The 17,518-nt window shown below is 40.7% G+C and overlaps 1 protein-coding gene across 1 annotated transcript in view; it reads right to left on the reverse strand.

The window, feature by feature from the left end:
• LOC126155594 (glycerol kinase-like) overlaps positions 1-16,547 on the reverse strand; it is a 188,905-nt gene extending 172,358 nt beyond the window's left edge. The window contains exons 1-3 of the mRNA XM_049916239.1: positions 16,455-16,547; positions 16,114-16,357; positions 15,769-15,986 (exon numbers count right to left, since the gene is read on the reverse strand). Coding sequence (XP_049772196.1) covers positions 15,769-15,986; positions 16,114-16,357; positions 16,455-16,547 — 555 coding nt within the window. The remainder of the gene's footprint in view (positions 1-15,768; positions 15,987-16,113; positions 16,358-16,454) is intronic.
• Positions 16,548-17,518: the final 971 nt, after the last annotated feature.

Consider the following 17,518-nt stretch of genomic DNA (forward strand, 5'->3'; position numbering starts at 1 on the left):
GCTGCACTTCTGCAACTATGCATACAAGAGCTTCAACGGATTGGAAATAATAGACAACCACTTGCAGTCTACAGGTTTATTAAACTTTGACCATGTTTTCAACAGTTTTAAAGCTATATTCTTTAGAAGGTATTGTAGACAGAATCACATATTATCTACATCTTATGCAGGAGCCATTGACTCTGTCTACTAAATGTGTGTATCACACAAATCATGTGATTAAGTAGATGACACGCACATGTACTAGACAGAGTCAATGACTCCCACATTGGATATAGATAATATGTGATTCTACGTACTATACCTTCTGAAGAAGATAATTTTAAAATTGTCAAAACCATAGTCGAGGTTTAAAAAACCTATATTTTGAAACTCGTTGGCTGTCATTTCCAATCCACTGAAGAATTAATTTTGCAATTATAATTTTAGTGTGGATGAGAAATCATTTGACTCTTCTGCAGTACAATCTGTGTTGGTAAGCACTTGACACCAAGGAATAAAATGTAACAGCATCATTATGTTGAAGCATGCCCACGACAAATGTGGGGCTTGTAGTGTGATAGAATCTTCAATTGTAATGTTATCTTTGCAGCCTGAGAGATGTATGACCATTTTTTTCTTTTTTAAACATAATTAAGGAGTTTTCACTCATTATGGTCAGTAAGATAATTTAAAAAATATTAATTTTTTGCGATTCATGTTGAATCAGTGGGCATCAAAACAACATCGTCACAAATATTTCATTGGGAGAGAATCATCATTGCACCAGTCAGAGTGACACATTCAGCTAACAGCCAGTGACTGTAAGAAGTTACCATCATTATGTTCACTTTCCCTGTGACCATTATTACAGTAATTGTAATTTTCTTTTTTTAAAGGGGGCATGTAAAACATGTACGAATTTAACCTTTGTAATGTTTCATTTCTATCATGTATATAGTAGTGAAAGGTTGTTTGCCCTGTAATATACTGAAGACCATGTAATGTTGATAACAACAGAAACACATTTATTAATTGTGAAGTTATGTTACTGTAAAATGAAAAAATAAATATTTTTATTAGTGAGAACTGCAAATAAATAAGCTGGCTGACTGAGTTTTATTGGAAGTTATATGACTGGTGAATAAAGTGAAATGTTTATACTATTGCAAAGTACAAAACAAGAAGAACAGTTCACTGCTGAACTATTAATGTGGAAAAATTTACAATCTATTAAATTCATACAGTTCTTAAATATTAAAATTTAGGTAAAAGTAAACAAGGAATGATATGCAGACACTGTATGAGGTCTGTTCAAAAAATTCTGGAACATTCTTAATTTCAAGCCATGGTGTGTTGGAGCGAAATGCAGTTGGCATCCCTGCACACCCCTGTGTTAAATGTGTAACTGCCACAAATTTCATTGTTCTATGCCTATTAGTTATTGTTCAGTGCTGTATTGAGTAGAACATGAGTTAGAGGTGCAAGGCATCTGCATTAAATTTTGCATGAAACTCAAGAAAACCTGTATAGAGATACACCAAATGATGCAGAAAGCATACGGTGATAAGTGCTTAAGCCCTACTCAGTGTTACGAATGGTTCACATGGTTTAAAAATGGCCGAACAGATGTTGAAGAAGACCTCAATCAGGATGGCCTTCGACATCTACCATTGACGATCACGTCAGGGATGTTAACAAAATTTGTCATGCCAATCGAAGACTGAGTGTCCAAGAGATTGCAGAAGAATGTAACAATTGAGTTAGATAATGCCATGAAGTCCTGACACAGCATCTTGGCATCCACTGTTTGACTACCAAGTGCATCCCATGGTTCATGAGTCAAGACAAGAGAGATCTTCACCTTGCAATCTGCAAAGAGCTTTTGAATTGCACAAATGAAAACAAGCTGTTCCTTAAGAGAATCATAACTGGTGAAGATATGTGGGTCTATGGTTATGATGTTGAGACCAAGGTTCAATCTTCACAGTGGGCCAGGAAACATTCTCCAAGACCAAAGAAAGCTCGTCAGCTCAGGTCAAATGTCATAGCCATATGATCTTTTACTGAAGCTCAAAATTTAGCGTGGACTTTAATGTGAGATGCTTATAACAGTTTCCCTACTGAAACCTTGTCTTGAAACCTGGCAGAAAATCCAAAGAGGTTTTGGTCGTTCTTTGACTTTGAAAGATTAGTTCATCATGAATTCGTGCCACAGGGAAAAACTGTTAATCGGTGGTACTATCAGAATATGTTACAATTCCTGCAAGAAATTGTGAGAAGGAAATAGCCTGAAATGTGGCGAGATAATTCATGGCTCTTGAATCATGATAATGCACCCACACATTCGTCCCTATTGGTGCATGACTATTTCATAAAAAACAAAATCATTGTCCAGCCTCATCCTCTGTACCCTCCAGACCTGGCCCCTGCAGACTTCCTTTTTCACTCCCAAAGTTGAAAAACTCATTGAAAGGACAAATATTTGTGTCAATTGATGAGATAAAAGAAAATTAGCAGATGGTACTTCGCGCGATCCAGCAAGAGGCATATCAAGACTGCTTCCAGAAGTGGAAACGGCATTGGGAATGGTGTATCAATTGTGGAGGAGAGTATTTCGAAGGAGACCATGCACAGTAAGCGAAAGGTAAGTGTAAAAAAATTTTGTGGACAAAGTTCCAGAATTCTCTGAACATATTTCATATATTAAACAACAAAAAGAAGCATGCCGGTTTAAAACGAATGCAAAATCTCCAAGATTGGCGATCTTTTACAGAAGCTCGAAATTTATTGCAGACTTCAATGTGAGATGCTTTTAATAGTGTCCACAATGAAACTTTGTCTCGAAACCTGGCAGAAAATCCGAAGAGGTTCTGTTCATATGTAAAGTATGCTAGGGACAAGACACAATCAATGCATTCTCCACAAGTTAGCAATGGAAATACTATTGATGACAGTGCTGCCAAAGCAGAGTTATTAAACATAGCCTTCTAAAATTCCTCCACCAAAGAAGATGAAGTAAATATTCCAGAATTGAAATCAAGAACGGCTGCCAACATGAGTAACTTAGCAGCAGATATCGTCATAATAGTAAAGCAACATAAATTACTTAATAAAATCGAGTCTTCCAGTCCAGACTCTTTACTCACATGAAGTGTTGAGTGCTATCGACAAGGGATTTCAAATCAATTCTGCATTTCTAGATTTCCAAAAGGCTTACGACACCATACTTCACAAATGGTTTGTAATTAAATTGCGTGCTTGTGGAATATCATCTCAGTTACAAAACTGAACACGTGATTTCTTGTCAGAGAGGTCGCAGTTTGTAGTAACTGATGGAAAGTCGTCAAGTACATCAGAAGTGATTCCTAGTGCTTCCCAACATAGTCTTATAGGCCCCCTGCTGTTCCTCGCCCACACAAATTATTTAAGAGGTAACCAAAGCAGCAGTCTTAGGTTGTTTGCAGATGATGCTGTCATTTATTGCCTACTAAAGTCATCAGAAGATCAAAACAAATTGCAAAACGATTTAGAAAGATACTGGTATTTTGCAAAAATTGGCAATTGAACCTAAATAACAAAAAGTGTGAGGACACCCACATGAGTGCTAAAAGGAATCAGTTAACTTCAGTTACACAATAAATCAATTATATCTGAAGGCTGTAAATTCAACTAAATAACTAGGAATTACAATTACAAACAATTTAAATTAGAAAGAACATATAGAAAATGTTGTGGGCAAGGTGAACAGAAGACTGCATTTTATTGGTAGAACACTTAGAAAATAAAGCAGATCTACTAAAGAGACAGCCTACACTACACATGTCCATCCTCTTTTGTAGTACTGCAGCATGGTGTGGGATCCTTACCAGATAGGGTTAATGAGGTACATAGAGAAAGTTCAAAGAAGGGCGGGCCATTTTATATTATTGAGAAATAGGGAAGAGAGTGTCATGAACATGATACAGCGTCTGGAGTAGACAACATTAAAACAAAGGCATCTCTCGCAGTTGCAGGATCTTCTCACAGAATTTCAATCACCAACTTTCTCCTTTGAATGCAAAAATATTTTGTTGATGCTGACCTTGACCTACATAGGGAGAAATGATCATCATAATAAAATAAGGGAAATTGGAGCTCACACGGAAAGATATAGGTGTTTGTTTCTTCTCACACTGTTCAAGAGTGGAATAAAAGAATTATTGTGAAAATGCTCAAACAGTCCACGGGTGTACTGCCAGTCCATAGTGTCCAACGGGCACAATATTTCAGCGATCAGACATGTCACCATCATCAGGTGTGCTGACGAACTGAACTCCTGACGACAGGCGGCTGTCCTAAATCCCCTCCCCCCGTGAGGTGTTATCCGCGGTCCGCGCCCAAGGCCGCGTGTCGGCAGTCGCTGAGAGGCTGGTGTCGGGGTCCGTGGTGGCATCAGTGTCTTTGCTGAGCCTCTTTTTAATTTGACTAAGTGCTGGTTCCAATACCTTGCTGAGGTTATAGCCGCAATCTCTGTAGACGAGTCCGTCCCTCGTACGAATTTCGATAGCCTCTCTAACAGCACTGTCCCAGTATTTAGACGTCTGTGCTAAGACCCTGGTGTGTTGGTAGTCCATTTTGTAATTTTCAGACAAACAGTGCTCTGCGATTGCCGACTTGTTGGGGTATATAAGTCGAGTGTTCCTCTGATGTTCTTGGCAATGATCTTCGATGGTGCGCACTGTCTGTCCAATGTAAGTCTTCCCACACTCACAGGGAATCTGGTATATGCCAGCCTTCCGCAAACTGAGATCATCTTTAACTCTTCCCAATAATGCTCGTCTTTTATTGGGTGGGCAAAAGACAGTTCCTACTTTGTGTTTCCTCAATATTCATCCTATTTTTCCCCCGATAGTGGGCCAGCATATGGTATATAGGCGGTGGCTCTCTCTTCCTCCGTGACTTCGTCCACCTCCACACGCTGTACCGTAGAGGTGGGGTGGAGAACACGTCTAATCTGCCATTCCGAGTACACGTTTTTTCCGAAATACAGTTTTGAGGTGTTCCAGCTCATGGGGCAGCTCATGGCTCTCTGTGTCTGAGATGGTACGCGCCCTGTGCACCAGTGTTTTTAGTACCCCATTCCTTTGCGAAGGGTTGTAGCAACTATTTGCCTGCAAATACAGGTTGGTGTGCGTTTTCTTCCTGTATACCCCATGGCCAGGGTGCCATCCACTCTTCTATTGACCATAACGTCCAGGAATGGTAAACTTCCTTCTGCTTCGGTCTCTGTAGTGAATTTGATGTTCGGATGTATGGAGTTCAGGTGTGTAAGGAAGTCAAGGAGCTTGTCCCTTCCATGGGGCCATATCACGAACATGTCAATAACATAACATAGAAAACAAGTAGGTTTTCGTTTGGATGACACCAAAGCTTCCTCCTCAAAATACTCCATATAGAAATTCGCGACCACAGGCGAAAGAAGTGGGCTCCCCATTGCGACTCCTTCTGTTTGCTCATAGTATTCTCCATTAAACAGAAAATACATGGAGGTCGGTCATCTTCTCGTCAAATTTCTGTGCAATGAGCTCAACTGACACTCAAAGAGGCACCCTGGTGAATAACGAGACAACATCAAAACTCACCAGGATATCTGAGTCTTTCAGTTTGAAGTTCTCAAGACGTTTTACGAAATCCATAGAATTCCGAACATGATGAGGGCATTTACCCACGTAAGGGCTTAGTAGTTCTGCCAGGTATTTGGCCAGCAAATATGTAGGTGCCATAATGTTGCTGTCAATTGGTTGTAACAGCACCCCTTCTTTGTGGACTTTAGGGAGTCCATAAAGTCTATGCGGTACAGGTCCTTGAGGTGTCAATTTCTTGGTGTCTCCTCTGGTAAATCCGCGTCTTTGAGAAGAGCCCTAGTATTGTTCTCCACCTTCTTTGTGGCGTCAGCACTGATCTTCCTCTAGGATTTGTCACTTAGCAGGCTCTGCATCTTCTCAGTGTAGTCCTTATGGGAAAGGACAACTGTAGCATTGCCTTTGTCAGCTGGTAAGACAACAATCTCAGGGCTCTGTCTCAGGTCTTGACTGGCTGCCCTCTCCCTGCTGGTAATATTCGACTTGATCAGTTTAGTTCTCGTCAGAGCACAGCTTGTTTCCTGGCGCACTTCTTCAGCTGCTTCAGGTGGTAGTTGCGCTGCAACCTGTTCAACTACAGTGATGATGTCCGCTAATGGCATGAATTAGGTGTGGGTGCAAAATTAAGTACCTTCTCCTGGTGTATGTCTGGCTCGAACAGGAGCTCTGTTTGTCAGCGCACCTGACGATGGCGACATGTCTGATCACCAAAATACTGTTCCTACTGGACACTATGGACCGGCAGCACATCCATGGAGTGTTCGAGCAAGAAGTACGCCAGGAGAAGTTGAAGAATCACATCATATACCTCTACTGGGAGGAGATATATCACAGCATGAAGAAATTCGACAAGCTGCACCACCGAAGGAGCCGTTTGCTGAGTGCTCTTACCTTTCTGAAGAGATGTAGTGCCAATCAGGTTGTGCCAAACTTTGCTAACGTCATGCATCACATCGACTCTGCAGCAGCTAAGAGATTTAAGAAGTGTGCTAGCCTCGCCTTAGTTTGTGAGAGGGTGCACTTTACCTGCCGCAGCCTTGAGTACAACTCCCAGGAACTACTTAAACTACATCTACAACTAGCCAATCATTTTAATTCCATAACCTGGGACTGGATTGATGGTGTTACCTGGGTGACCGCCGATGTAGCACATAAGAAGGCCTCGGGACGTCAGATATGTAAATTTTCTCGTCTCTCTAACAAACCATCGCTGGAGGTCCCACACAAGACGGTCATCAATCTCACAGACATTGAGCTGATTGGTGATGCGGTCTCTGTTCTGGAGAAGGGACTTAATTTTGTGCCCACACCTAGGTTCATGCTGGTAGCGGACATCTTCAGTGCAGTTGAACAGGTTGCAGCGCAACTACCACCTGAAGCAGCTGAAGAAGTGTGCCAGGAAACATGCCGTGCTCTGACGAGAACTAAACTGATCAAGTCGAATATTACCAGCAGTGAGAGGGCAGCCAGTCAAGACCTGAGACAGAGCCCTGAGATTGTTGTCTTACCAGCTGACAAAGGCAATGCTACAGTTGTCCTTTCCCATAAGGACTACACTGAGAAGATGCAGAGCCTGCTAAGTGACAAATCCTAGAGGAAAATCAATGCTCACCCCGCAAAGAAGGTGGAGAACAAGACTAGGGCTCTTCTCAAAGACGCGGATTTACCAAAGGGTGTCACCAAGAAATTAACACCTCAAGGACCTGTACCGCAAAGACTTTATGGACTCCCTAAAGTCCACAAAGAAGGGGTGCTGTTACAACCAATTATCAACAACATTATGGCACCTACATATTTGCTGGCCAAATACCTGGCAGAACTACTAAGCCCTTACATGGGTAAATGCCCTCATCATGTTTGGAATTCTATGGATTTCGTAAAAACGTCTTGAGAACTTCAAACTGAAAGACTAATATATCCTGGTGATTTTTGATGTTGTCTCGTTATTCACCAGGGTGCCTCTTCGAGAGTCAGTTGAGCTCATAGCACAGAAATTTGACGAGAAGTCGGCCGACCTTTTCAGGCACGTTCTGACTTCAACGTATTTTCTGTTTACTGGAGAATACTATGAGCAAACAGAAGGAGTCGCAATGGGGAGCCCACTTTCGCGTGTGGTTGCGAATTTCTATTTGGAGTATTTCGAGGAGGAAGCTTTGGCATCATCCAAATGGAAACCTACTTGTTTTCTATGTTTTATGTTGATGACACATTCGTGATATGGCCCCATGGAAGGGACAAGCTCCTAGACTTCCTTACACACCTGAACTCCATACATCCGAACATCAAGTTCACTACGGAGACTGAAGCAGAAGGAAGTTTACCATTCCTGGACGTCACGGTCAAACAAAGAGCGGATGGCACCCTGGGCCATGGGGTATACAGGAAGAAAGCGCACACCAACCTGTATTTGCATGCAAATAGCTGCCACCACCCTTCGCAAAGGAATGGGGTACTAAAAACACTGGTGCACAGGGCGTGCACCATCTCGGACACAGAGAGCCATGAGCTGCCCCATGAGCTGGAACACCTCAAAACTGTATTTCGGAAAAACATGTACTCGGAATGGCAGATCAGATGCGCTGTCCAGCCCACCTCTACAGTACAGCGTGTGGAGATGGACAAAGTCACGGAGTAAGAGATAGCCACCGCCTATATACAGTATGCTGGAACACTATCAGGGAACATAGGACGAAAACTGAGGAAACACCGAGTACGAACTGTCTTTTGCCCGCCCAATAAAACACGAGCATTACTGGGAAGTGTCAAAGATGATCTTGGTTTGCGGAGGGCTGGCATACACTAGATTCCCTGCGAATGTGGGAAGACTTACATTGGACAGACAGTGCGCACCATCGAAGATCATTGCCAAGAACATCAGAGGCACACTCGACTTATGTACCCCAACAAGTCGGCAATCGCAGAGCACTGTTTGTCTGAAAATTACAAAATGGACTACCAAGACACCAGGGTCTTAGCACAGACAGCTAAATACTGGGACAGTGTCGTTAGTGAGGCTATCGAAATTCGTACCAGGTGTAACACCTCCGATCTATAATTTTCGACCCGACCTGATCTGATCGAATAGCAGCCCAATAATTATTAGTTAATGTGACGTGTACCTAATGGGGCTGGCAATCGGAATTGACTGCTACGGAGTTGTTACTTTCCAGTTTGTCCTTCTCAAATGCTGTAATAATGAAATGTCTGGTAACAAGAAGAACACCAACACAGTTCCACTAATCAAGAACCTATATTCGTCTCAAAAACACAAAACGAAGGAGACAGCCACTGCCTTCGTCATACATATTTAATTACGGCTAATCTCAGCACAGGCTTCTTCGTTATTCATTATCATCACACGCTAATACAATCACTGCAATCCAACACTGCAATCCAAAATGATGCCGGCGCGGTAGACGTGAAACCAAAATATCGGCACAGAAATATCACTGATCACTCTCGTAATTATACTTCTTCACTTCCCCAATATCATTCTAGCACAAAGGGGTTAAACCACGGCGATGGCCACTCCCTTTGTTGGTAAAGCCTTGCATTACAACAACCGGCCTCCACACCGCTCGGCCCGCAACGTGGGACTGACTCAACTCTACACTCGCTCTCGCAACACGACACTATCGATTGTTTGCCCTATCGACCTGTGCCGACCTGTGCCTACGGACCCCTTACATCCCCGCCCTCGAAAACTTCTTTGGAGCCTCTGGCGTAAAAGAATCGGCAAGGGAATTAGACATTGCTACATCTGAACAAAACACATAGCGTAAATAATCAATGTAATTACAATTCACCAAATAATCCCTCGACTCCGGTAGTGGGCTGCCTCCACAATAATATTCTACAAAAGGTTATTACATCTCATAAACATGGCATTGTCCAAATTACAATTTTTTATCAAGCAGCAATAATCCTCTATAGCCGATATTGAATGTAACACACAACATACAATCAAAAATTATTACGTGAACACATGACATATGAATTATTATACTACAAATTAGTTATTACAGGTTTTACACCCTTTCTCAGGTAATCGTTGATATGAAATATGAAGTTCTAGCTATAATACATCAGAAAATACAATGCAAATAAACATTCCCCTTTTTCAAATGTCCGTTTAACAACTAAATGTCCTAAATATATCTTAGTAGGTTTATTCGGGTCCTTGTAGCTCTCACTCTTGACCGGACCTCACCTGGAGTGTCATTCAGTTTTCCGGTTCCTCCACCTCTTCCTCTATAATCAGACAAATGATTAAAATGATTCCTTGGGTCATTACTTACCCCTCGGTTTTGATGATTAGCTTGCTTGTGTTCCTGTGATCGAACAGATTCCAACTGTTCCAGTATCTCTATCAAGGCCTCCCTATCTTTAATTAGCCTCCCGGATACAGTCTCTTTTGTTTTCTCCGGCTCAATCTTCTTTTTATCGCTGATATCATTACGTCATCGCTCAGGGGTTGCTCCAAGGTCTCGTCCAATTCCCACAAATGTTCGGCAAACTCTTTCAACGTTCCTCTCCATGTATTAAGTGACTTGTGGTGTAGTAGGTCCTCAAGTGCTGCACACTGATGACTTTTGGACCAGTATTTCTTCAAGAATTCCTCTTCAAACTGATCAAAACTAGTAGTCCCTTTCTTCTTCCTGACTCCCCAAGTGAAGGCCTCACCTTCCATTCCAACCCTCTGGTCATCCTCTTCTCGTTGCATGGCTATAGCATTTCTCAGATTGACAGCCAGTTGGTTTTGCCTATTTCCTATCCCCTTAACCGCATCATTGCATTGTTTCTGCATCTGCGTCACCTCGGTGATTCGATGATTGCAATTTGTTTCCACTTCGGTGATCCTTTCTCCCAATTCGGCTTTAGTTTCTTCAATATCGTCTTCTATCCTTTTTGTTAACTTTCCTTCCATCTTCTCCACGTCTCCCTGGACTTGGTCTATGCTCTTCTGTAGCTTCCTCTCTCTCTCGTCGATGTCCATCTTCAATTGTTCTCGTAACTCCTGCATTTCCTTCTTCAGATTACATTCCATCTTCATTTGCGATGTTTTGATCTCTTGTGCTATAGTTTCCTTAAATGACCTTTCTAAGCTTTCTTTGGTTTCTTGTAACTCTTCCTTAAATGATTCTCTAGTTGCCTTGGTTTCCTTTAACAAGTCTGCTAAAATCGACCTTATATCTGCATCCTCTGAAACTGGCTTATCTCTCGTCGTTTGTCCCGGTGTCTCGGGGTAACTGGTTGAATGTGCTAATGGGCTTTCTAATGACAACCCACAATCACTGATTCCTGAATCATCTCTGTCTTCCTGTCTTATCCCTTTCTTTTCAACTACTGCCACACAAACCTGCTTATCTTCGGTAGACATGTTTGGATTATTTTTAATGCACAGGCAAGTAATATAAAATAACCTCTAGTAACCCAAAACACTCCTAATTACCACGAAACTAATCAAACAGTAACTGCAGTATCTTCAGTTAATCCCGAAATTGACACAATACGTATGAATACTGAACATAACGACTCTCAAAACCTAATAATTTCAAATATCAATTCTCACATACACAGTTTATGTCAAATATATTAAATAAGACAAATCACACCCTTCATTAAATCTATAAATGTAAAATCCCCAAAAACACTGAGCATATCTGTAGAATCACCATTTAGACAGTGAAGCATGCATCAATAATTACGCTATATTTCAGAGTATGTTTCGCAAACTTTTCAGAAATTACTGTAATTGGGCACTTTTCCTAATGTGAAACTCAGTTTAAAATTGTTTATTTACCGCGAAGACTGCACACTGCAATTTAATGTTATGCCAACCAGTCGTCTTCACTCACCAACTGACGTTACCACGAGTCGCAATGTTTGACGTTTGAAGTGGGCGTGGCGCTGTACTGCCGCGATGTTTGACGTTTGAAGTGGGCGTGGTGCTGTACTGCCGCCGAAGCCGTGTGAAGTCACGCTGAAGATCCGTGGCGAGACGTCGTAGTTCTCAGCCGGCCGCTCCGTGGCGCTTCAGGCGGGCGTAGTTTGTAGTTCGGCCGCTAGATGCCGGGATGGCGATCGGTGTCTCGAAGTCGCGCTGAAGATCCGTCGGTGTAGTGCGTCTGTGCTTGACCTACTCCTTGCACAGGTAGTTGGGATGACGTGTGAAATCACCTCGCGGAACGAAACTCTTTGGCGTGGCTGCTGCACAGGTCTGCGTGACGTCACTCAACAATTGCGTCGCCACAATAAATTGTCGCCTGCATAACAGTTTATGGGTCCACATGAATTTGCTCGATTTTCGTCATTCAAAGAGTAATTTCGGTCACAATATTACCACTAAACACTTCTTTAAAGCTTTCGTGACTAATTCTTACTTCGTTTTGCTGTTGTATGTTCACACGTGTCTTTCTTTGGTGTTCACTTTTCACAGTTTTTCGTGCGGATTTACGCGTTTGCACATTATAACACAGTTTATCGACACTATTATTTTGATCTAATATGGCGAGAAAAAAAAAACAGTTTAGTCACAATCGTAAGATGCTATTACTTCGTATTGTTCAAAATGCACTGTTTCTTGTCGCGATTTCAAAGTTTATACTCTGTCTTGAAATTGAAAAATATTTTCTCGCATTGAGCAAGATAAAATTACCTATTGTTCTTATGATTCGTCAGAAAATTGCACTTGTCCTTTCACGGGAAGTCAAGGTGTAACACCGCCGATTTATAATTTTCGACCCGACCTGATCTGATCGAATAGCAGCCCAATAATTATTAATTAATGTGACGTGTACCTAATGGGGCTGGCAATCGGAATTGACTGCTACGGAGTTGTTACTTTCCAGTTTGTTCTTCTCAAATGCTGTAATAATGAAATGTCTGGTAACAAGAAGAACACCAACACAGTTCCACTAATCAAGAACCTATATTCGTCTCAAGAACACAAAACGAAGGAGACAGCCACTGCCTTCGTCATACATATTTAATTACGGCTAATCTCAGCACAGGCCTCTTCGTTATTCATTATCGTCACACGCTAATACAATCACTGCAATCCAACACTGCAATCCAAAATGATGCCGGCGCGGTAGACGCGAAACCAAAATATCGGCACAGAAATATCACTGATCACTCTCGTAACTATACTTCTTCACTTTCCCAATATCATTCTAGCACAAAGGGGTTAAACCGCGGCGATGGCCACTCCCTTTGTCGGTAAAGCCTTGCATTACAACAACAGGCCTCCACACCGCTCAGCCCGCAACGTGGGACTGACTCAACTCTACACTCGCTCTCGCAACACGACACTATCGATTGTTTGCCCTATCGACCTGTGCCGAGTGCAAACTTATAGTAAGGGCCTACGGACCCCTTACACAGGGACGGACTGATCAACAGAGATTGCGGCTATAACCTCAGCAAGGCATGGGAACTAGCACTGTGTCTAATTAAAAAGAGGTTCAACAAAGAAAATGAACAACCGACCAGGGAGGACGAGGCAGTTACACTGGTGCCACCACAGATGCCAATGCCAGCCTCTCAGCGACCGCCAACGTGTGGCCGCAGGCGTGGACCACGGAAAACGCTTCGCGGGGGAAGGGGATTTAGGACGGACGGACACCAGCCCACAGGAGCTCAGTTCGTCAGCACACCTGACAATGGCGATACGTCTGATTGCCGAAATATTGTGCCCGTTGGACACTATGGACCGGCAGTACACCCGTGGACTGTTCAAGCAAGAAACACACCGGGAGAAGTTGAAGAATCACATTGTCAAAATGGTTTGATCCCCCTGCCTGGCAATTAAGTGTGATTTGCAGAGGATCCACAGAGACGTATATGTAGAGTTGTATTAAAGATTGTGAAAAATAATTTAACAGAAGTCTTAAGTTAAATGGTACCTCAGGTGTTGAGAAAAAGAAAAATGGTACCTCAGGTGTTGAGAAAAAGAATAATTCATCTCTGACACTAAATCAACAAAGAAGTAATGAAGTCTATCTCTGGTTGATATTATAGCAATGAAAAGAAACAAATTATTTGATTGACTGATGAGCCAATTATATGAAGGTACAGATACTAATAATAAATATTCCTGGCAAGAACCTGTGACTACTTGTAACACGCCCGCGAGTACGAATGGGTGGGGTGGTTCCTTATACTGACTTCTCGTTTGTGACCATGCGCCCTGTCCACACCACATACCTGGCAATCCCGTGGCGGTTGTATTGTTCTGCACCACAGCTGGCTGTTGGCTTGCCTGAAATTATCTATCGAAATATGCAAGCGGGTTTAGGGGAGCCACTCAATGTTAAAACACAACACTGTTCTATGTCTGGTATGAGCGTCTATATTATGAGACGATATGGAAACCACAGGTTGCACTGTTTACACTCTAAATTGTAAATGTTTATCCTAATTAACAATCTTGATGATTAACAGTCCAAAAATATAATTCAGATGAGCATACGCGTAACAGACACAACGCAGGTGATTGTTGATGATGCAGAAGCCGAATGATCGAAAGCAAGTTCTTACACTCGTCACACATACAGATACCTGGTAATAGTCCTCTTTGTCACTAGTAATGATATAACACTGTTCGTAAAGTTAATTTTTCAGTTCTCAGTTCTCACTTGTACGAGCGTGCGCGTAACCGTCGCGGAGCGGCTGATTGTTGACAATGCGGAATCACGATGATCGAACACAGGTCCTCACGCTCGCTAAAAATCACTTGCACTTGATTGCACTCTTTTGTGGTAAATAGTATTACTGATTCACATTTTCACATTTGTTCATTGTTGGTGAGACCGAACATGGCATGGATGATTGATACTGTGCGACACGCAACGAGAGGATACACAAATACGTTATCAGCGGCACTGCTCATTTTTTAATTACATCTTGATGCACTTTCTTCTGAATTACTTCCATGTTTAATCACTTTACTGTAATAGCACTTGTAGCAACACTTCAACCTGAATACTAACAATGCTTCTTACATGCAGAGCTACACACTACACAACGTAAGAGTCCCATGTCCTGTGCTCGACTCTCTACAGACGCGGCTGCCCACAAAGATTCTCCACAACTAAGCCAGCGATATGCCAATACGCTTGCATACTGACATAATAAATAAAATACAATAACGTATTTAATATATAGTGGGATGAAATATGATGTTTTCAATATGCAAACACATGGTCCCATAACAATGAGGCATATTTTGAAAGGATTCCATTCAATTACCCCACTAGAGTGAAAAATTCATAATGGAGAAAGAAGTTAGATAGGGAGATTCCGTTTCACTTAAATTATTTTCTACAGCCTTGGAAAAGGTCTTCAAGTAATTAACCTAGAATGAAGAAGGAATATGCATAAATGCATAAAATGTTTTAATTTATATTCAGTGTTAAGAAATTTCTGTTTCAGAAACGTTTCCACTGTTTCTACCAGTCCAAATTTTATATCCTCTATATTCCTGCAGTCATCACTTAGTGTGTTGCCAAACAGGAACACTCATCTACTAACTAGTGTCACATTCCCAAAACAAATTCCCTCAGCATCAACTGATTTCATTTGACTACATTCCAGTGGCCTTGTTTCACTTTTGTTGATGTTATTGTTACAAACTCTTTCAAAACAGAATCATTTCCATTAATCTGATCTTCTAAATCCTTTACTATCTTTGACAGAAAGACAATGTCAAGGACCATCCTTAAAATTTTTATTTCATCTCTGTGAACTTTAATTTCCTTTGCAAATTTCTCCTTAGCTTCCTTTACTGCTCACTCGATGTGCAAATTTAATACCATTAGGAATAGGCTACAACCCTGTCTTGCTGCCTTGTCAACTATTGCCTTCCTTTCAAGTCCTTCAGTTGTTGAACTGCAGTACCATACCACAAGTTGTAGATAAACTGTCATCCTCTTTATTTTATTTCTGATTACTTGTGTGGATAATATTGTTTAGCTAAAGGCAGTTAAAATTTAATACAAAGTTCACAACTCTTTTGTCTACTTAATTTTTTAAAAATATGGAGACAATTGACAAATTAAAAGTATCTAAAATTGGAATTGTATTTTTGGTACTTTGCAAACAAAATGTTGGTATACATAAGGCTATTATTGTTGCAATATTATTTAAAAATGTCAAAGTTTACCCATACTATCCAGGTATCAACAGTGCCAAACATGCACTTTTGTTCCCTAATTGCCTTTCGAATTTCAGGCACATTTTCTATCATCCACCTTATTTTCAGGGCACTAAATAATGTACTAATGGGAAGGCCACAAATAGGTTTCAATGCATTTTTGTCGTTGTCAGGAACTTTTGCCAAAACATTGTCTATTAATGATACTGCCCGTATGTCAGACCAAACTGAAAAGAGAAAGAAATGTTCTATCATCAGGTGACATATCAACTATTTTAAAATCTAAGTGCAAGAACCATACCATTCCAGGATACATTGCAATACTGCAGAGTCAGAATAAAACATTAGGCTTACCAATTGCATTGTAAAGTGGCTGGCCAGTTGTTGAATCCCACAGAATGGATGTCTCCCTTTGATTTGTTATACCAAGGGTCACTATTCTACTTATGTCAATACCCTGTTCTTCCATTTTGAGAAGAGTTTCACTGATGCATTTTCTAACAAGATCAATAATCTCCATTGGATCCTGCTCCTGCCAACCCTCATGAGGACATATTTGTTTAATTCTTTCTGTATGGTACACAATTTCCTCCCATGTCTTTGAACTAATCAGCTGCAAATATGCAACAGTCTTGCACAATGATACAAAGCAAAGAATGAAATCAAACAACAGTGTTTTATAAATTGAGACTGACTTTCACAGAGCATACCACAAAACTTGCAGTATTAGTGCCTTCATTTATTACTCCAATCAAAGGTGATGAATCTTCTTCTGAGGACTCAGTCATTCTTCTTACAAAAAATCTAAATCCAACTGTAGATGATTGGAAACAAATTTTATAAATCAAGTTCTGTAAATGATTTTTTATAAATTTTTGCTATAATTTCAAGTCAAAGCAAAGGATAAATCTGAAACAGTAAAATATAAAAGAGAAAAAAACCACACAATGGCATTAAATTTGTGATATTTCATAATACAAATACATAGATACATCTGTAGAGCTGTGAATATGATGACTGTACTACACATAATGCAGAATAGCATTCAATGCTAATAATAGAGACTCTGCTAACTCCAGCCGCCCTTGACTGATGTATATAGATTTAATTCCGTCAGTAAGGTACAGTTATTAAAAACTACTGACAGTTTTGGAAGGAGGAGAGTATCCTCACTGGATTCTTTCCTCATGCTGCAAGATTGTAATATCTGACAGATGGGCCTCAAATTACATGCAAAATCATTAACACTTATATTATTTTAAACTGTAGACATATCAAAAATTTTGGTCTATGCAACATTATTCACAAAAACATATGAGCAGCTGTCAAAACATCTGCCATACAACACACATAACCATCTTTTAGCAATAAAATGTTGCAGTAAAGTACATAAAATGTTTTTAATAGGTCAGTACCCATAGATATAAAAGGACATTCTCTAGCAAAGTACTTACATTACACTGTTGTTTATTGTTTCCAAGTACTCAATAATTTTGTCATTGATGTATTTGCATGAAATAATGAGAGAAAAGAATGGCTGAAATGCTCCAAAATGTTTAAAATTTCATGTTACATCCAAATGGGAAAACACATACACACATTGTACCTAACACACAAAGCAATTATTCATTATAAAAGAAAGTTACAGATACATTAAGCACAGAAAAGAGATGAAAGAAAAAAAGACTATTACTGCTGATTAACCATTATACACAAATGGAGGAGTCAGCCATTCTCATGTGTTTCTTGTGTAAAAACC

Source organism: Schistocerca cancellata, chromosome 2 (assembly GCF_023864275.1).
Source record: "Schistocerca cancellata isolate TAMUIC-IGC-003103 chromosome 2, iqSchCanc2.1, whole genome shotgun sequence".
Taxonomy (NCBI): domain Eukaryota; kingdom Metazoa; phylum Arthropoda; class Insecta; order Orthoptera; family Acrididae; genus Schistocerca; species Schistocerca cancellata.